The following is a 22,145-nucleotide window of genomic DNA, read 5'->3' on the forward strand; positions in this document are numbered from 1 at the left end:
TTTAATGAGCACCGCTTCTTTTTACTCCCTCATATGAACAAAACAACTCTCCACCATGAAAAACTGCTTCTGAGGTTGTCTTTTGTACAGCTTCTAACCGTGTGTGTGTGTGTGTGTGTGTGTGTGTGTGTGTGTGTGTGTGTGTGTGTGTGTGTGTGTGTGTGTGTGTGTGTGTGTGTGTGTGTGTGTGTGTGTGTGTGTGTGTGTGTGTGTGTGTGTGTTTCACAGCGTGGTGGGCCCTGCTGTGACCTTCAAAGTGAGCCCGAACACTCACAACGTCAACACCGCAGATGTGGCCAACGTGGCAGGTAGGGCTTCTCCTTGAGTGATGCTGTCTTTGTAGCACAGAGGCCATTACCGCCACTGCACCTGAGCCGCCACACACACCGCCTTTAAAACCTGTGACTTCTGGGAGATGTGTGTGTGTGTGTGTGTGTACAGTTTTGTGTTCTTGCCTCCCACGCTGCCACTTTAACGCCTCGGTCTGGAGTTTTAGGTTTCAGTATTTTTCCCATTTTAAAAGGAAGCTCTGCAGGACTCTGTGTTTTTTGTTGTTGTCTGTGTGTGTCTGTGTGTGTGGGTGTGTGTGTGTGTGTGCAGCCATGTTTGTTTGGCTTCATTGTGGAAATCGATCGGAGAGTTTGGACGTGGGCCTAAAAACACAAGCTTGGAATTTTTATTTGTTTTTGTGGAGAGGAAATGAGTCGTTAATGCCTTCTGCAAATTCCTGCGAGATTCGTTAGCCCCTACTGCTAGATACGTTAGCCCCTACTGCTAGATACGTTAGCCCCTCTTGCTAGGTACGTTAGCCCCTCCTGCTAGATACGTTAGCCCTACTGCTAGATACGTTAGCCCCTACTGCTAGATACGTTAGCCCCTCTTGCTAGGTACGTTAGCCCCTCCTGCTAGATACGTTAGCCCTACTGCTAGATACGTTATAATTCAAACTTTTATAGCGCTTTTCTTGATACACAAAGACGCTTTACATTCGGGACAAAAGACAGAGACAAACAGAACAAAACCAAAAATGGAAAGACAAAGCAAACAAAAACAAACAGAACATTTTTAGGAACAAAAAATAAAACACGTTAGCGTTAACTGCTCGAAAGGAAAAGGTGCCTCAATGCCTCCTTTTTCATCTCCTTCAGACGAGGACACAGTGGACCGTCCTTCACCGAATAAAAGGAGACAATTACGTCCCACAATTGAAGCGACGCACCGATTGCTCGTCAATAACATTGATCGTTCTTTCTGGATAAGTAGAAAAACGTCCTCGGTGGGAGGCGTGATTCTGTTTCACTTCAGTGTTATAAATAAAGTTGTTTAGGACTTTTTTGGGGCGGACTATTGGACAGCAGACAGACTGAAAAGGTTGTCTGGTCACTCAGGAGGTGATTGTGTCCATCGTCTCTCTTGTTTGTACTGTTGTTGTTCTCTCTCTCTCTCTCTCTCTCTCTCTCTCTCTCTCTCTCTCTCTCTCTCTCTCTCAGGGATGAGCCTCGTGGTTATTAATGCAAACATTTGACAGAACGCGCTCAAAATGAAACATGGCGTCCGCCCTCGGCCAGAGTGTAATGGTGTGGGCGGGGCCCGTCTTTAAAGTGCCGTTTGTCACATTCAACTACACAATCAATCCATCCCGGAGCGAACATTCACCCCACAGACACACACCCCTACCGGCCGGGTTTATGGAGCGCTTTCCTTCAACATGAAGCTTCACGCTGCCGTGGTGATGACGCCGTTTCATCATCATCTGTCGCCGGGCGGAGATCTGGTGTGATTTCGGTGGGAACGCAGGTTTCATACGGTCATAAAACACCTGGAAAAGTCATGGAATATATTAAATGGTTTATTTACAGGCCTGGAAATAGTCCTTGGAAAACGGAAAATCCCCAAAGTTGTGTAAAAGTGGTGTAAATGTGTTATATTCATGTGTTCATGACGTTCATTTAGTTATAAATAATGAATCTGCTTTTAAAAGAAAGAGGCTCAAAATATCAGCAGCATACATACAGGCATCTATATAAATGTTTATTCTTTTAATCAAACTATTGTCTCTCATTCATTTGAGTCATTTAAGGTTTACTGTATGCTTTGAATCCTCATTGTTAGTTTAAATACTACATTTTATCACTTTTTACTGTTTACACACACATTTAACACAATGTTTGATCATGAACATTTGATTAAAAGTCATAAAAATGTGGTTTAAAATCATTGAAATGTGGTCAGACGTCATGGAAAATTGGTTAAAAGTCTTGGAAATGTGCTCATAGGTCATGGAAATTTGGTTTAAAGTCATAGAAATCTATTGGTCAACATGTGTATGAATAACACATAGTTTTTATAACAATATCTGCCGTCAGACGCAGCACTTGATCCTTGAATCTGTTTCTTTCAAAGGCAGCAAACAGGAAAGTCTTCTGTCTGCAAAGGAGCTGAGGGTCGTGTCCCAGACATGTGGAAGGTTACAGGTTCGAGCCTCATGGTGGGGGTGGATGTCAAGCCGGCGGGGCAGCGAGGTGCTGACCCCTCACGGCCTCATTGTCCGGGTGGGGCGGTGGGCGGAGTCACCGGGGGCTCGCTTCCAGCGGCGCGTCGCGGCCGTGAGAACCAGAGCCGGTGAATGGGCCCGCAGGGGTCGGAGGTCACGGCGGCTCAATTAGCACTCGAGCAGCAGCTGAGGCGGCTCCGCTCCGCACCGGCTGTCTGTTTCAACCCCACCGGCGCTTTGCTTTTAGCATTCATGCTAATCGCGAGCGAAGGCGTCTCTCACGCGTCCCTCTGGACGCTCGCCGCCGGTCCGTTCCTCTCCGGTTCAACTTCCTCGTCTTTGGCGAACAATGGCCGCTCGCTCGGCGTCCATGTTGCGCCAGGAGTTTTGATTTGTGCGCCGACGTGTAAACGTTTCCTGGCGAGTTAAAGACTTCTTTGCAGAGGCGGCTGAGCGGCTGAGTCTCTTTTTCTTTAAACGTAAACTTAATTGTCTCCTCAACCACAACGTTGATTGACTTCATGTAAAGTGCTGCAACACTCTACCTCCTGTGAGAATATGCATATGTTTAAAAAATAATAAACGACCCGGCCGACTCGTTGCCATGAGTCACAGCGCCGGCGGATGTTGTGTCATCGCCCGCCGCCGCGTAGAACTTTATGTAATGTAATGGCTCCCAATCGATGCGGCGAATGCATTAGAAACTGCTCTCTGGTGTGTAGGGGCTTCTCTCTCTCTCTCTCTCTCTCTCTCTCTCTCTCTCTCTCTCTCTCTCTCTCTCTCTCTCTCTCTCTCTCTGCCCTTCAGGAGCAGCAGTTAAATTCATTTCGGTTCACTTGCTAATCAGTTTTCATCGCACGCCAAAAGGCTAATCGATGCCAGAAGTTTTCTCTCCCACCTGTTGCTGAGGAGAGGAACCAAAGTGGTGGAGGGGGGGGGGGGGGGGTGAGGGGGGGAGAAGGGGGGGGGGTTTAGGGGGGCTGGTGGTTGCTTAGTGATGCAATTTGCAGAGTCACCTGTGGTTGTTTTTGGTCTGACTTCAGAGAGCGAGCGTAGAGCTGTGTGCTGTCTGTGAGCGCCGGGGGATGCGATGGGGGAGGAGAGCCTGATGCTCTCTCTCTCTCTCTCTCTCTCTCTCTCTCTCTCTCTCTCTCTCTCTCTCTCTCTCTCTCTCTTTCTCTCTCTCTCTCTTTCTCTCTCGAGGGATGGATGGATGGATGGATGGATGGATGGATGGAGGGGAGAACCAATAAACAGCTGGCTTCGTGCTTGCCTCTTGCAGCCCTCTGAGCTGGACTGGAGGAAGGAGGCAGGAGGAAGAATGAAGGAGGAAGGAGGCAGAAGGAAGGAGGCAGGAGGAAGGAGGCAGAAGAAGGGAGGCAGGAGGAAGGATGCAGGAGGAAGGAGGCAGAAGGAAGGAGGCAGAAGAAGGGATGCAGGAGGAAGGAGGCAGAAAGAAGGAGGAAGGAAGCAGTAGAAAGGGGGCAGGAGGAAGGAGGCAGGAGGAAGGGGGCAGGAGGAAGGAGGCAGGAGGAAGGAGGCAGTAGAAAGGGGGCAGGAGGAAGGAGGCAGGAGGAAGGAGGCAGGAGGAAGGAGGAAGGAGGCAGAAGGCAGGAGGAAGGGCTGTTTCTAATTGTTGGACTGGAGACAGGTCTCACTCCACACACACTCAGACGTACACACAGACACACACCTACACTCACACACACCTACACACTCAGACACACCTACACACACAGACACACACTCTCACACACAGACACACACTCTCACACACAGACACACACTCTCACACACCTGCTCTTTACTTAAACCCGTCTTTTACATCAGAATGACGACACAGTGTCAAGGCGCCTCTCGGCTTCATATTTTATTCATCCTCTCATTTTAAATCCTCCGCGTTACCTTTAATTTATACGAGCGGTGATGGCGGCTCGGTGATGGCGGCTCGGTGGAGGCGCAGACCTCGACCTCCCCAAAACTCCTCAGCACGGAGATTGAATAATTTAATCTACTTCTCTTTTGCTGCTCGTGGATGGGAGTCAAATCATCGTGGAAGTTTCTTAATATCCTCAGATTTAATGAGCATGTCTGTCTGACGACGGCTCCTAATTATAACATAATCACCTTTTTCTGTAAAGCTTCCTCGCTGGCGCAGAATGACATATGGTACCTGTGATATCATGAAAGTACAGTTATTGAAATGTGAAAAGACGGGCGGGTGAGAAACCTTCATCTCTCTTCACCGATTCACAGTGAATATTGTTTTTGGCTCAATGTTCAAATAATGTGAACGTTTTAAATGTGTTTTAACTGTATTGATCCGTCAACACTCAAAGCTGAAATGATTTGCAATCTCCATCATTATCTCCATATTATTGCAAGAATCCTTGATGTGAACGCGGCGGCCATGTTGGGAGCGCGCGGCGCTTATACGGTGGCCCGGAGGAGCCAATTCTAAGGCAGCGAATGTGATTAAAGTCACAGTTTTAAATACAAAGCCTAAATACAGCCTTCCACAGGGTTCATATACACGCTCACCAATGAATGTCCATGACTTTAAACCCATTTTCTATGACTTTAAACCAAATTTTCATGACTTTTATCCCAATTTTCATGACTTTAAACCAAATGTTTATGATCAAACATTGTGTGAAATGTGTGTGTGAACAGTACAAAGTGATAAAATGTAGTATTTAAACTAACAATGAGGATTCAAAGCATACAGTAAACCTTAAATGACTCAAATGAATGAGAGACAATAGTTTGATTAAAAGAATAAACATTTATATAGATGCCTGTATGTATGCTGCTGACATTTTGAGCCTCTTTCTTTTAAAAGCAGATTCATTATTTATAACTAAATGAACGTCATGAACACATGAATATAACACATTTATAGGACTTTTACACCACTTTTCTTTTAAAGGATTTTTCCAGGCCTGGAAATAACCATTTTGAAATGTCATGACTTTTCCAGGATCGCTGCCCTGCTAGCGCTCAAGCTAATCACGCTAATCTCGATGGATTTCACTAGAACTCAAACCCCTGCACATCGTCTCCGTGACACTTCCCTCCCCTGCCGGAGGCCATTTTCTTCTCCTGCAGCTCAGGTCTTCGGTGACGCTCGCGTTGTCGCTCGCTCTCCGGCGGCCCGTCTGGACGCCGGCGGCTCATTTGTCGCCACGTCTTTTTTCCTCTTTTTTTTTTTTTTGGGAGACACCTGACGAGACGTGGAGGCAGACAGCCGGATTGATTGGCCCCTCTTCAGCGCACGGGGCCTTGATTACGACTGCACTCGAGGGCCCTTCTCTCCCATCAAACCCCTCTGTGATTTCTCTCTCCTGGTCTTGTTCCCTCCGTCTCTCTCTCTCTCTTTTTCCCTCCTCTCGATCTTTTCTCGTGATTTCTCTTTCTTCCCCCTCCTCCTCCACAAAGACTCGAGGGCCGCCGAGGAGAGAATACAAAAGAGCAGAATGACTCACGGACATTTTCTTTTCTCTTCTCGGCTTCTTCTGGCCGCCCCGTTCAGGACCGGTATGAGATGAGTTTTTGCTTCGGTGTGAGAGGATTAGATCAATATTTGAAGAACTGAACAAGCGAAAAACTGTCATGGGGAGGATTTTTTTGTGTATTTGTTTGAATTTGGGGAGAACCATCGAGGAATGTTTTCGTCAGACAGCTGTTCATGTTTCCTCTGCTGGGGGGAAGTGTCCAGTACGCTGGCAGTAATCTACCAAAATGGGAATTTAAATGGTCAGTTCAGCCAAAGAATAACCACATGCAGGTTGTCTCTTGCCATGAGGATTCAAGTAGTTTTATTTTATTACATATTGCATGTTTTTGTGTGATATCCACAAGAATTAAAACCTTTTAAACCCCAAGAGAAGCCCTTCTAGAGGCCTCAGAGGTCTGTTGAAGTCATCATATGAACCAACAAATGAGATCTAAAGAAACTTTATGCCAAAACATGATCGGATCGTTGCATGCTGGGTAACCAACTGTGCAGAAGCTTAACAAATAGCCCCAAAACTATCAATGCATTGATCTTTCTGAAGCCGGACATTTGTTCTTCGCTTGTCGTTATATACTATCTATCTATCTATATATATATATATATATATATATATATATATATATATATATATATATATATATATATATATATATCTTGTATTCCTGTGGTTCTCAACCTTTTTTCAGTGATGAACCCTCGAACCAGCGTAAAAGCATTGTTGGTTGGAAAACCAGCAGATTTGAATGTGATTTAAAGCAGATTTTTAAAACCTCTGGATGTCCTCAGTTGACACGAGTCCTCCGTGAGAAGTACTCATGTAATATATTAATATTAATATACATCTATATTCATACATATACATAGTATTCCCGCCGCAGTGCGACCAAGATAGATTGTGACAGACGTCGAGCTGGAGCTCCGGCCTCACATGGATGGAGTACAGTGCACCTTTGCTCTTATAGGATGTCTTCTTCTTCTTCTTTTTCTTCGTCCTCTTCTTCGTCTTCCTCTTTAAGGGTGTGCAGTTGTCCCTCACCGTCGCTGTCTGCTTCCGTCTCTGTTTCATGTGGAGGAGAGGTGAGAGACAAAGGCAGGCGAGCGCTTCAAAGGCTGCCGGTGACATTTAGTGCTCAGTATCTTCAAAGACCAGGCCCTCTTTTGTACTGCTTTTTTTGTGTATAATTAATGTAGTCCCTTGCTGCGGATTTTTCTTCTTTTTTTTTACAATTTTATTGTATTTTTTTGGAGCTGGATTAGAACCGCTGGTCTGTATTTCGGAGACTTTAAACTGCTGATGCGGTTTAGCCAGCATCAGTGTGATGAGGCAGAGAGGTGATAGGAAGACAGTGTGGTCACGTGATTGAAGCCCAACCCCCACCCAAAAAAAGGTGCATGAGTCGTTCAGGTAAAACATGGAAAAAATACTTATTTTAAGTCAAAACACTGGCCGATTTGGGCATGCTGGGTATTAAAATGTTCATTAGCTTCCGCACATTTAGCAATGTGGGTGATCCAGGAAGGCTTCAGGACACTCCTGAAGCCTTCCTGGACCTCCCACATTTCTAAATCCGCGTCATACAGCAAGTGCGGAAGCTGATGAACATTTAAATACCCAGCATGCCCAAACCGGCCAGTGATTTGCCCTAAAATAAGTAAATAAGTAAGTTTTCCATTTTTTAACTGAACAGCCAAAGACAAAAAAGCTTTAGAGAAACTATTAGGTACTTTATCTGGATCTGGATTGCTTTACTCGACCCCCACAAGCCCGCAGGGTTACGGAGATGTGTCTTTTATTGGAGCCAGAAGTTGAACGTGGTACTTATTCACGTTTTAGTGAAACGTTACGATAATTCTCTCTGTACAGTTGCGCGTTACTACACCAATTTGCATTCTTATTTACGCCGTGACATATTTTAGAAAAAGAAAAAAAGAGACTGCAAGCGCTCTGCTGAACGGATTAGCATCTCTTCAATTACATCTGTGGCGCGTGGCGGCCTGCGGCGAAGGCGACAATGTAACGGGGTCGGCAAAGGTCGCGGCGCCAACTCGCCCGGAAAACTGCAGGGGGGCGAGGGAGGGGGAGGACGACGACCTCCGTCCCGAAGACTTCTGTCTCGATCCTTAACTCATCAACACTCAGGTGAGAACATCACCGCGCCGGTAATAAGATTTAGGAAAGTGTTGCATTAGCGCCTTGAGGTGTAAATAGCTTCTTATATTGCCTATTAGACCCAGATAACCTGGCGAGGTGTGTGTGTGTCAAAACACAGGGAAAAAACACCAACTCTAGAGAATATAATTAGGATTTTTTTCTCTTCCAACCCTCTGTCTGTTTGTGTTTTAATCTGCTCGTGATGAAAGACGGGTTATTTGTTTCTTCAGCTGCAATATCCGGTCGCCCTGGCTGCCTGCAAAGAGGAAATATCCTCCTTCCCTCCTCCTCTTCTCTTCTTCCTCTGTTTTTTTTTTTTTGCATTATAAAGAGATTTCATCTCATCCACCTTTAGCCAGGTTCTCTCGCCTTTTGATATTATTTATCGCGGCGTCGGCATTGAACAGTTCGGGGAGCGGAGGGAGCGTCTTGAATGAGGCGCCGGCGTTGTCCTCTCCACCGCACGATCGATACCGCTTCCACATTACGTGCACACATCAGCTCCAGAGTGCAATATATCGCTCTCGCTCTCAACCTGCGGCCCTAATTAAAAAGATAAGCGGCCGGGTTTTTTTTTTTTTGAAGCCCGCTTTAATGCCCTGTTTCCAGGCGTGAATATTGATGAATGGAAATCATGACTTTTGCTTGGAGACTGGGCTTCATTTCGTGTAGATTGCTCCGCCACCGCCGTGTTGGGTTTGATTCTCTGGACGGTCCGGTACCGGTCAGTGGGTCCCTTGGTACCGGGCCGCACAGAATGAATGAACATCTTGACGGATCAGTCAAGAGGTTCTCTCATATGTTAACTCAAAAAGTCTGTTTCCAATATGCCCGTGTTCTGGATTAAAATTAAGGGAGATTGACAAAAAAAAACATTGATTCTATGCTCAACATCCTGTCTTTGTGAAGCAGGTTTAAGTTAGGAGTAGACGGGACATAAAGATTTAAGTTAGGAGTAGACTGGACATAAAGATTTAAATTAGGAGTAGACGGGACTTGAAGGGTTTAAGTTAGGAGTAGACAGGACTTGAAGGGTTTAAGTTAGGAGTAGACAGGACTTGAAGGGTTTAAGTTAGGAGTAGACGGGACTTGGAGGGTTTAAGTTAGTAGTAGACGGGACTTGAAGGGTTTAAGTTAGGAGTAGACAGGACTTGAAGGGTTTAAGTTAGGAGTAGACGGGACTTGAAGGGTTTAAGTTAGGAGTAGACGGGACTTAAAGGGTTTAAGTTAGGAGTAGACGGGACTTAAAGGGTTTAAGTTAGGAGTAGACGGGACTTGAAGGGTTTAAGTTAGGAGTAGACGGAACCTAAAGGGTTTAAGTTTGGAGTAGATGGGACCTAATGGGTTTAATTAAAAGAACACATGCCGGGTCGTCCTCTCACGTCACTCGTAGCAGAGAAACTAACTAATTTAGCGTTATGGTGAGTTGTGTTTTTATGTACTTTTAGAATCGTCTTCATGCCATAATTTTATACGTCATATTTATCGCCCGCACCGTGAAGGCTGGTCTGTTATAACATTGTCTTACATGAAACCGGTCTTTTTTCAAAATAAACTTTCATTCTTCACGTTGAACTTCTCAGTTGTGTCTAGGCAACAAAACCACGTCGTTAGTGACAGACTTTTGGAGAAAAAAGATCATAGTTTGGGTTTAAAATGGCCGTAAGTACATAGATATCATCCAAAATAATCTCGTGGGATGTCTACACATTATTTTTGTAGGTATATTAAGCTCCGAATGAGCTATTATTCTCGCTGATGGTCTGGTTTGCTTATGTACATCATGTACAGGCATCAGAATTAAATCAGTTTTAAAGTACTCTGTTGTACCTTTTATAGGCAAGAATTTCTAACTTTTTTATACGCTGCAGACGTTATACAAGACAGGATCACGTGATTTTTAAAATTACAATAAAATCCATTATGAATGTGATGGATGGAAGGACACGAGCAGCTGGATGTGGAGGCGGGTGACTCAGTCCGTCGGCCGGTTCAGCCGGTCGCTTTTTGATAAAAGCTTTTCACCGTCGCAGAACCGCCGGCCTCGACTTGATTGCCGGTGCCGTGAGTTTGATACCCGGCCCGCTTCCGTCCTCGGGTTCTCCCGCCGGACCGGCCTTCAAGCGGAGAACGCAGGAGGAGAGAAGAACTGATGGAAAAGCAACTGGATTTTGTCCGATTTTAATATTAAAAAAAAGAAGCTTTTTAGACCTTCGCAGTTGTTAAGATTTAAAGTGCAGAGCGAAGACAGCACTCACTGAGGGAGCCTCCATGCAGCGTCAGCTGGAGGAAGTGTGTGTGTGTGTCTGTGAGTGCGTGTGTGTGTGTGTGTGTGTGTGCGTGCATGTGTGTGTGTCTGAGAAAGAGACAGATTTTTGTTTCTGCCATCGAAGCCGCATTCCTCTAGACGCCTGGTGGCCAGGCCGTCACATCCCATACGACCAGCTGCTGAGAAAGAGAGAGCTGCCTGACACACACACGCACACACACACACTTAGTCACACACACACACACAGACACACACTACTCCTCTCGCTTCACTGCCGACTGGCATGGGACCAAGTTCTGCATAATGTCTCTGCCAAGGCCGATATGTTCACCTGTTAACTGGCTGCTGCCATCACCAGCCGCCTGCAACAGCAACACACACACACACACACACACACACACACACACACACACACACACACGCACACACATACAGAGGGTTGGTATTGTCTCCGTTGTAAAACTGGATGTGGTTAGACTTAAACACATTCTATACTGTAGTTTTAACGCATGACACACCAGGGGGTGACTCCTCTGGTTGTATAGAAGTCTATGCTTCATGTGTTAAAGCTGCATTCTCTCTCCTGACCACCAGGGGGCGACTCCTCTGGTTGTATAGAAGTCTACGCTTCATGTGTTAAAGCTGCATTCTCTCTCCTGACCACCAGGGGGCGACTCCCCTGGTTGTATAGAAGTCTACGCTTCGTGTGTTGAAGCTGCATTCTCTCTCCTGACCACCAGGGGGCGACTCCTCTGGTTGTATAGAAGTCCATGCTTCATGTGTTAAAGCTGCATTCTCTCTCCTGACCACCAGGGGGCGACTCCTCTGGTTGTATAGAAGTCTTTGCTTCATGTGTTAAAGCTGCATTCTCTCTCCTCCAGGACTCTACAGCCTCTTGGTTCGGCGGTCGAGGCCGATGTTTTACAAAATGTCCGTCGGAAAGTAGAGGAAAAGCTCCTTACTGAATTCCCCGCAGTCTAAACTTATAAAGCTCTGACAGACCAACAAACTGACAGCCCGTTTTATTTTATTTTTCCATTCGACTTGTCGCTCAGGTGTGCAGAGGTGCGAAAAAAATCAACTGGAGAATTCTTTTCACACCATTTCTCATAGAACTGTTTCCCCCTTCACGGGTTTTAAGGACTCGAACAAAAGACGAACGTGGAAGGAATGACGGCACCTTTAGGAGCAGCGGTATTAATAATTTAATGTAATAGTTCATCCTGCACAGAGCCGATGACGAGTCTGTTTTTATTCAAACAATGACGTGTTCATGCTCGTTTGCGAAGGAGGAACTAACAAAGTCTCCTTTCCCCGGTTGAGGTGAGGAATCGTCAGTGATGATCAGAGTCTATGGGAGGTTTTTCTGTATTTACCCTATTATATTTGCACGACAGATCCTAATTAATATGAGAAAATACTCGGTACACCGCACAAATGAATGGCCTTCATCATGTGGCTGTTTCTAAAAGAGGATCTATTGAAATAGTAACCAAAGAAAACGTGCTATATCGTGGTTTACATCGTCACTGAGAGATGAAACGACCTATAAAAGACTTCTGTTTGCCGTTGCCTTTAATCAAACCAGATTCAAGGGTGTTAATCAATTTGTCACAATCTCACTACTGTATTTTATTTCTTAACAGCAACTCACATCCTAACAAGGCACCTTTTCTTTAAAAAGAAACTTTATTTTTGTCATATTACATTCAGAATATTTGGCATTTAACCCATCCATAGCACTTTAGGAGCAGGGGGCTGCTGAGAAGCACCCGGGGAGCAACCAGGGGTTCAGTGTCTTGCTTGATAAAGTAAAGCAGAACAAAGTTAGAGAGGGTTTAGAACAGAGAACATTTAGGTGAGGACCCAATGGACCCAATACCGGCAATGGACCCATTGGGGTCATTGGGGTCATTGGGGCTATTTAAATTCCCTCATGTACCAAACCATATATTTCACTTCTGGTGTCCAATACATCCCAAATACCGCAGTTGTGGCCTTTTTTTCTTCATAAAACTATGATTTACAGTTTTATCTACAGCTCCTGAAGTATCCTAAAGCAGCTCAGTGACCCGCGTGCCTCACAGGAGAGTCGTTATCTTCCTCGTTGCAGACGGTGCGACGCTGACATCCCGACACGAACCTAAACGGCGTGCAAGCTGCTGTGCGGGTCACCTGGATATTCTGCGCAGCACACGCTTTCAGCGGTCGGGGGGGAACTGCCGACACGCCGCGTAAACCATAAACCTCCGCTCCACCGCCCCGAGACCAAACCCGTTGAACGAGGTCAGCCGCCGGCGCGTTCACGCGTCTCTCGTCTGGACGGACGGAGTCGGCCACGACGAGGACGCCATGTTGCATTTGGAGGGTTGGGGGGGTGTCACAGATCACAGTGTGTGTGTGTGTGTGTGTGTGTGTGTGTGTGTGTCGGCTCTTGACGGATACGGTGTGTGATTTGCAGCGACAAGCGGAACAAATGTCGGTAATGAGGTCACCTTGGGCTGCAGGTCTGCGGCCCGACTTTCCAGCCTGATCTTCTACACACACACACACACATTCACATACCCACACACACACACACACACACACACACACACACTAGGAGACACCTGAATGAAAACGAGACGGTTTAGATGCCTGAGAACTTGAACATTGATGAAGGAAATCAAATATATCATAATCACGTCGAGATCAGCCTGTAATTTTGTTTGTCTTCCAATCAGATTGTGTGTGTGTGTGTGTGTGTGTGTGTGTGTGTGTGTGTGCACAGCTCAGTGTCAGATCACATCAGAGGACTCGCTGAAAGGTTGAAAGAGTGAAACCAGGAGCTTCAATCTGACAACAGCTCTGCAAAAGCAGCAGAGAGAGAGAGAGAGATAATTCCCTCTAAAATCAGCACATTCGCGGCGTGTGATGTGATGCAGACGCTTGATAGTATCGATCACTGAAGGATCACACAAACACTGTGTTGGCGAAGCACAAACTGGAATAAAAACCGCTCTACAGGTCTCAGTATTTCAAGGCTGTTTTCCTTCCGTTGAATCGTTCTTCCTCCAGCCGCCTCCCTGCGTAGAAAGAGGTATTAATGATGAACTCCTTCATCCCCCGTACCTGTTTGTTGACGCTCGATAGCTTCAGAAACGTCTTGGCCCTGCAGGTAGAAGCCTGGGATACAGCGTGGGCTCCGGGGAGAAGACATATCTCCCCTCTTATCCGTCTGAATCTGACTCTGTCCCACAGATGTAGCTTCTGAGTGGGCGCTGGCAGCCTCATGCCAGTTTACCCACCGGTCACTTTCCCTGGCTGCTTTCTTATTATCTTCTCTTTTTTTTTCCAAGTCTGCCGGCGAGGCAAAGAGCCAAGGCTTTGGCGTCGTGTTTTTTTATACATATTTACGCCCGAGGCCGCCCCTTTATTCAGTATCTAGACTCCATCGCTGGGCCTCCTGAGGGAGAAACCCTCCCAAACACATCCATCCCTGCATCCTATTTCTGCTCACAGTCATCTGGCACGTCTCCAAACGCTGAGCCGTCCTCTCTCCTGCAAGAGTTTATCATTATTAATATCACCGTTCTTCATACGATGAGAAGTACAGTAGTACTACGGCGGCGAGGAATCCTTATTTGTCGCCTCCGAGCTGCGATATCGCAGCGGTCGCTTGTCAGATTTCAGGGTTTTGCTGTCACCTCTTTGAATTTATCACTTTTCCAGGTGTTTTTATTTTCTTCCCCCCCGGCTGGATTGTAATTAGGAGCCGTGGGACAAGATGGCTCAAACTCTCCGTTATCGTGGATTTACCCATCAGGCCACGGGGCCGCGAGGACACCGGGATTGTGTGCGCTCTGCTCGGTGTGGTCATCGCAGCAGGAGGTGTTTGTTAAAAGGAAAATCGTCCAAGGTCGTTTCTTTCTCTGTCTGACTTGTATTTCTTTAGACGCACATATTTTCCGGGCGGGTGGAGTAAACGTATGCGGCGGCGCTCGTCGTCGAGATGATGTCGCCGTCTGGTTGACACAAAGACGGACGGCCTCGGTGATGCGATCTTTGGAAGGCGACAACATTTCAAAGTTTCATTTCGGGGAAAGAGAACAAACATTGAGCCTCAGCAGAATAAATTATGTTAATGTCCGAACCCTCGATTTGAAACGTTAAATAAAAAAGCATGGAACTCATATGAACAAATAATGACGTAATATAATAGATAATTGTACGTTTTATTTAGTTTAGATTACATTTGTGGGCTAAAGACATACAATTGGTCAGGAGAGAGAATGCAGCTTTAACACATGAAGCATAGACTTCTATACAACCAGAGGAGTCGCCCCCTGGTGGTCAGGAGAGAGAATGCAGCTTTAACACATGAAGCATAGACTTCTATACAACCAGAGGAGTCGCCCCCTGGTGGTCAGGAGAGAGAATGCAGCTTTAACACATGAAGCATAGACTTCTATACAACCAGAGGAGTCGCCCCCTGGTGGTCAGGAGAGAGAATGCAGCTTTAACACATGAAGCATAGACTTCTATACAACCAGAGGAGTCGCCCCCTGGTGGTCAGGAGAGAGAATGCAGCTTTAACACATGAAGCATAGACTTCTATACAACCAGAGGAGTCGCCCCCTGGTGGTCAGGAGAGAGAATGCAGCTTTAAGACATGAAGCATAGACTTCTATACAACCAGAGGAGTCGCCCCCTGGTGGTCGGGAGAGAGAATGCAGCTTTAACACATGAAGCATAGACTTCTATACAACCAGAGGAGTCGCCCCCTGGTGGTCAGGAGAGAGAATGCAGCTTCAACACATGAAGCATAGACTTCTATACAACCAGAGGAGTCGCCCCCTAGTGGTCAGGAGAGAGAATGCAGCGTTAACACATGAAGCATAGACTTCTATACAACCAGAGGAGTCGCCCCCTGGTGGTCAGGAGAGAGAATGCAGCGTTAACACATGAAGCATAGACTTCTATACAACCAGAGGAGTCGCCCCCTGGTGGTCAGGAGAGAGAATGCAGCTTCAACACATGAAGCAAAGACTTCTATACAACCAGAGGAGTCGCCTCCTGGTGGTCAGGAGAGAGAATGCAGCTTTAACACATGACAGCTTGTGTGTCGGCGTCGTCGTGTGAAGGTCGTCCATCAGAGGGGTGAGATAGAAGGAGAGTGATGGAGGCGTGAAGTGTTGGCTTTAAGTGGGGCTTCTTCTTCTTCTTCTCCTTCTTCTTCTTCTTCTTCTTCTTCTTCTTCTTCTTCTTCTTCTTCTTCTTCTTCTTCTTTACTTGTGCTGTATTGAACTTTTAAATTACTGAAGCATGTTTTGTTCAACGTTTTGATAATTTGTATTTGCTTCGTTTCAAACGTTTCTGTGAGATAATTAATGAGGACGAAGGTGAAGGGGGTAAGGAATGAGAAGAAGGAAAGGACGCCAAGGAGATGGAAGTGAGGGAAGAGAGAAGAAGGATGTGGATGAGAGTAAAAGAAGGAGTGGAAGAACAAAGTAGTGACGAGGAAGGAGGGAAAGGACACAGACTGGGATGTGAAGGAGGAAGGGAGGGAAGAGGAAAGGAGGGGGGATAAAGGGAGAGATGAAGTGGCACTTTTGAAGCCAGAACAAGGTTTTTATTTATTTTATTCCGCCTCCACTTTCTGGAGGTCACTTCCATTTGTGGACTTTCAGGTTTTTATGACTCAAGACTCTCAAAAGGTCACCGGCACTCAGGGGAATGTCTTTTATTTTCTGGAGAGAAAACCTCTTTGACACACTTATCAACTGCTCCAGCGGCTCTTCACGCCGTGTGAATGCTAAGCAGCTGCACAACAACAACAACAACAACAACAACAACATCGCCCAGTAAAAACAAAAACCGAGGTCAGAAAAATGGCGCCCAAGTATTTGGGTTCTCGTGTGAGCGGCGATCTGCTGATGAACGGCAGTTTTTGGGGGGGGCGGGGCTTCCTGTCGGCGGCGGTTGACGGGCAGTCGATAATTGCGTTGTTTATTTGTGACAATACTTGTGTTTATTGTGTGTATTTATTCAGCAAAGTCTCGGGGGAAAAAATGACTAATAGTGCACCTTTCAAAAGAAAAAAGTTTTTAGGTTCAAAAATGTAAAAACTGCCCATTTTCCAGTTTGAAGTCGGTTTTGCGCCATCGTATTAAGATATGCGATATCTCAGGATCGCTTTGAGGGAATCTGATTAAATTTGTCTGAGACGTTCTAGTGGACTCAAGGATGAACCGGTTCGATTTTGGGCCCGAGAGGTCAGAGGTCGTGGTCACTGTGACCTCACGAATACAACACCAGCGAGCTGAAGTCAAGACGCTTCGGACGTGAAACGTTTATATTTCATCTTGTTGTCTTTCTTTCCTCCTCACTCCTTCTCTCTCTCTCTCTCTCTCTCTCTGTCTCTCTCTCTCTCTCTCTCTCTCTCTCTCTCTCTCTCTCTCTCTCTCTCTGTCTCTCTCTCTCTCGCTCTCTCTCTCTCTCTCTCCTTTTCTCTTCTACCTTAATGGTCTCTCGTCCCCAGGTGGCCATGGATGCTGTTTCGGCCCCCTGCTTTTGAATTTAATTACACACGGCATTGTCTTCATGAAGACACACACAACACACACACACACACACACACACACACACACACACACACACAAAGACACACACACAGAAATACAACCCAAGCCACTGCTGCTGGTTCATCCTGTATCACTGCAGGCAATAGCAACCGTGTGTGTGTGTGTTGTGTTTTTGTTGTCTATATATTGCTATCAAACTCTCATTTTAAAGTCTTGACTGCCTCTTTTATAGTTTATTGTATAATTGTGCCTTCGTAGAGGCGTTGACATTATTCTGTCTACCCTGAATCACTAGAATAATTAATCTCTTGCAGTCATTTTGCAAATTAGTTTAACTCATATCCATGAAATGTTCTCACGTTTTCCTAAAATGTCTTTTCCTCACTGTTCCACTGTCATCCAGACGAACTAAAACGACTCATTCTGCAGGTTTAAGACACAAAGAACGGGGGAAATTATGTATATTCATATTTATATTTATTAATCCTTTCCTGTCGCGTGTTGAGTCAGTGTGTTTAGTCTCTATTATGATATATTCTGCATTTTAAATATCAGCGAGACCTTTAGTGAAGCAACCGTATATATATATATATATATATATATATATATATATACATATATATATATATATATATATATATATGGTGGCTCTCCTGATGCACTAACCTGGTTACATCTCTGTGGTCTTGAAGGATGTTGTTGTTTCTTGTCATTAATGTCCCCGCGAGGCCGCTGAGAGGGGGCGGGGCTAGAGGGGGCGGGGCTAGAGGGGGCGGGGCTGGAGGGGGCGGGGCCTCGTGGTTTGAAAATAACGACCCCTCGGCGCTGCAGAGGAGCATCCATTCTGTCCGTGCGGGTCCTTTTTTCTTTTTTTTCTTCCCTCCTTTTGTGAACGGTGAAAAATGGAGCGCTCCTGGACGCCTGCACGGCGCTCAGACTCATTGAGTGAACATAAAGCGCAGCGCGGGCGGGACGGGGCGGCCCGGGTGACAAATGAAGCGCCTCCGCGGGTTCGGTTTGGGTTTTTTTGGAGGGGAAAATGTAAAGAGGCCCTTTTTTTTTGTAGAAATGAGATCGGGTCCTCGTTTCTTCCTTTAGCCCCAAAACCTCCACAGAAAAAATGTCAGATATCTTGAATATGGATCATTTCCCTTTGGGCTCCGCAGTCCATCTTTGATATTTTGACCACAACACCCGGACCTAAGGGTCCCCTAATTAGAATAATAATGATTTTACTTATTTTCTGCATAAATATGATCAAAAGTCTAAAAAAATCACTCCTCTATCGCTCCCCAAAGTGTTTTAATGGTTTTGTTTGGTGCGTTTCCCATCATGCCCCAGAGTAATACTGCACGTCTTTAGAAAGATTCAGACCTAAAGCATCCACATCTGCCATAATAATCACAATAAACACAAGCACTGACATGTTTTGAAGCGTTTTCAGTCAAAAAAAAACATGTTTTTCAGTTCAGAATTGAAGAATGACCGACTTTGACCTGAATCTTGCTCGCACTGTAACAAGCCTGCTGTGTAACTGACCGTCTCCTTTCCTGTCCTCTCATTGGTCCTCAGACTCGTCTGAGGACCAATGAGATCGCAGGACCTCGAAAACGCCCCCCAGTGCGAGACGCCAACAGCGGTCAGACGATGCTCTTCTGGGGAAGAACTCCTCGTGTCCGAGAGGTCAGAACAGAAAGCGGCTCGGGCTGAAAATGGATCCAATTTGGGGTTTTGAGAGAGAGAGAGAGAGAGAGAGAGAGAGAGAGAGAGAGAGAGAGAGAGAGAGAGAGAGAGAGAGAGAGAGAGGGGGGGCGTCCAAACGAGGCGCCTCAGACTCATCTGTAGTCTGCAGGATGGCGACCGGAGAGCTTCTGGCTACGTTTCGGACGGAGAGGCCGGATCGCGGCGTGTTTTCGGCGATGGGTGGAGGGTTGTTGGGTTGTTGGGTTGGTGGGGTTGGTGGGTGGAGGAGGATTGGGAGTCCAAAGACTTGTTGGTTAATTAGCGAGCGCTCCGCCTGTGATGTCGTCACGCTCGCCGGCCGCGTGGCGAGTCTCTCCGGGGAAGCCGTGTTGCTTCAGAGTTTTCTGATTCCCTCCCAAGAACGAAAAAAAAATAAAATCCTGTCGAGCGCTTTCATGTTTGTTTGTGTTTGTGGTACATCAGCTTTTTACTGTGATTCTGTATCTGGCATTAGCTGTGTGTGTGTGTGTGTGTGTGTGTGTGTGTGTGTGTGTGTGTGTGTGTGTGTGTGTGTGTGTGTGTGTGTATGTGTCAGGCTGTCAATTAGGCTTTTCCTGCAGATGTAACTCAAATAGTTTTTTGCTTCACCAATTACCAAAAGGCTCTTTAAGGCCTGGTTGTTGCTCCCAGAAGTCGCCCGCTGTTCAGCATCTCTGGCCGTGTTTCATTTGAAACATAATTAATGCTTTAAAAAAAACAAAAACGTTTCCCCGAGAGCGACCGATACCGACTCGCGTTCAAAACGAAAAGTGAAGAAACGACATCGACAAAAAGGATCAAATGAAACAGATTTCATCTGTGGAATGAAGGGAAGGCAAAGCTTCTCCTCTCCTGAAGAACAAGCGTCACTCCTCTTTTCAGACTGAGATGTGATATCTGGCATGAAAAGAGACAGTTTGACCTCCAGGGGGCGACTCCTCTGGTTGTATAGAAGTCTATGCTTCATGTGTTAAAGCTGCATTCTCTCTCCTGACCACCAGGGGGCGACTCCTCTGGTTGTATAGAAGTCTATGCTTCATGTGTTAAAGCTGCATTCTCTCTCCTGACCACCAGGGGGCGACTCCTCTGGTTGTATAGAAGTCTATGCTTCATATGTTAAAGCTGCATTCTCTCTCCTGACCACCAGGGGGCGACTCCTCCGGTTGTATAGAAGTCTTTGCTTCATTGTTAAAGCTGCACTCTCTCTCCTGACCACCAGGGGGCGACTCCTCTGGTTGTATAGAAGTCTATGCTTCATGTGTTAAAGCTGCATTCTCTCTCCTGACCACCAGGGGGCGACTCCTCTGGTTGTATAGAAGTCTTTGCTTCATGTGTTGAAGCTGCATTCTCTCTCCTGACCACCAGGGGGCGACTCCTCTGGTTGTATAGAAGTCTATGCTTCATTGTTAAAGCTGCATTCTCTCTCCGCAGCGCTTTAAGGTCTCTGGTTACGCGACGCCTCGGCGTGACGCTTTACGACTAATCGCGCGCCAACAAAGATTGGAGGGCCGAGTCGAGGCGTCGCTATTTGCATATCCTTCATCTGCCCGGTGCGTCGACAACAAGGAGACGTTCCCTCTCCGCCTCCACACCGCATTCACATGCAAAGTAAAGTGAATGTAATCATGTCGCCTTTTTCTTCATAACATTTTGTTCTGGCTTTAATATCGCGCTGCGCCGTGAATTTAAATTGTAGCCCTCGCCGTTTGTTTCCCTTCAAGGCGTGTGTGTGTGTATGTGTGTGTCAGTGTGTGTGTGTGTGTGTGTGTGTAGAGGGGGAAGAGAGCGTTTAGTGCCGGGTTTAATTCTATTTGTGGGGAAATTTGTTGTAATGTTTTGCCCGGCGGCGGGTCAGGTTAGAAATTCATATTTCATAAAGTGGAGATATGCTACAGTAATAGCTCATTTGCTTCTGGAACGGCAGAATATATTGTTGAACCCCGAGGAGGTTTTCTTTCTCTTCTTTGTCCCTTAATTACGCAGACGATTCGCTCGCTCGACAACCTCGATGACATCACCGCCTCCTTCACCTGTTGGCTCAAACCCGGTCAAGAGCTTAAACACAGTATTTATACACGTTCTGACCAATGGATTGACAGGACTTTTCCATAACTTTTAACCATATTTATAGGACTTTAAACCAGATTTCCATGACCAACCAAGTGCTCAAATGTAGTATTTAAACTAACTTACAACACCTTTGGGATATTTATTTTTTTCAAGGCCTTTTCCAGGCCTGGAAATAACCATTTTAAAACTCCATGACTGTTCCACGAGCGTAAGGATCCTGTTTAAACCTTCTTGATTTGCCTTTTTTGTCCTCAACAATGTGCAGTGTGCGTCCATGTGTGTGTGCAGAAACTGCTCTGGTACAAAATCCACCAAAGTTCGCAAAATCAATAACTTCATCCTAAATATTAAATAAATAAATAAACCTCATTGGTTTGATGCATCGTGGACGTGATGATCGGTTTAACCGCTGGACCTTCCAGATGAAATATCCTGAAATCTTCTCCCATCGTTGGGTTCAAGAAACAAATCACAGCAATTTTCACATTTACGTCACATTAGAGCTGCGAGATCAGATTATTATTCATGTTTCATGTCCTTGAGGTCTTTAAACCGTCGCAGCGCTTCAGACTCTCACATCTTGAGCTTAACGTGTGAAGAGGATGTCGCTCGTCCGTCCTCGACGCTGCAGCTGTTCTCTAAGTAAGAGCGAGCGCTCACGTTGACCTTTGACCTGCTGTGAAGGCCACGTTCTCCTACATTCATTCACACACACGCCTTTATTACTTTTACCACAATAAAACAAAACAACAGCATGTACTTCAACGTGCACCACTGTTTACCTTACATCGTACACACAAACATGTCACTGTCTATATTTTTATTTGGCTCATTTATTGCAACCACCGCTAACGTTAGCCGTTCGCTAATGTTAGCCACTGGCTAATGTTAGCCACTGGCTAATCTTGTGGACAGTTGGTTTAACGTCATTATAAGTGAAGGATCTCCTCTGGTCAGAATGGGTCTGACCCTGTTTGAAGTGTCCACAGTAATGCTGACGTGCTGGAAAGGTCTTGCTGTGTTTATTGTTGTTTTTTTGCCTTTATATGTCAATAACGGTTATGTTTTTTTTTGTTTTTTTCCTTCCTGTAGTTGAGCAGAAAGAATCTCTGGAGAAGGAAGCGAAGCTCAGCATCCTGGAGGCCGGGGTCACCGACGTGAGTACACCGCTGTTTTCTACTTTCAGTGTGAACCACGGAGTGAGAACCAGCTACGAGATGAGGCCCAACGAGCCGGGAAAATCTATACGAGATACTTAGACACGGATCCATCGATACGAAACTATGAGTCCAGCTCCTAATCGATCGGTGACACGTAAACCAATACGGAGAGAAGAAGACCCACTTTCTACCAGTTTG

At 46.0% G+C, this 22,145-nt stretch overlaps 1 protein-coding gene across 1 annotated transcript in view; it reads left to right on the forward strand.

Moving 5' to 3' along the window:
* Positions 1-22,145, forward strand: part of LOC137779087 (receptor-type tyrosine-protein phosphatase N2-like) — a 92,102-nt gene that overhangs the window by 25,757 nt on the left and 44,200 nt on the right. The window contains exons 11-12 of the mRNA XM_068566583.1: positions 229-308; positions 21,880-21,944. Coding sequence (XP_068422684.1) covers positions 229-308; positions 21,880-21,944 — 145 coding nt within the window. The remainder of the gene's footprint in view (positions 1-228; positions 309-21,879; positions 21,945-22,145) is intronic.

This window comes from Clinocottus analis, unplaced genomic scaffold, assembly GCF_023055335.1.
Source record: "Clinocottus analis isolate CAN_PGR_092001 unplaced genomic scaffold, fCliAna1.0.p SCAF_11, whole genome shotgun sequence".
Classification (NCBI taxonomy): domain Eukaryota; kingdom Metazoa; phylum Chordata; class Actinopteri; order Perciformes; family Cottidae; genus Clinocottus; species Clinocottus analis.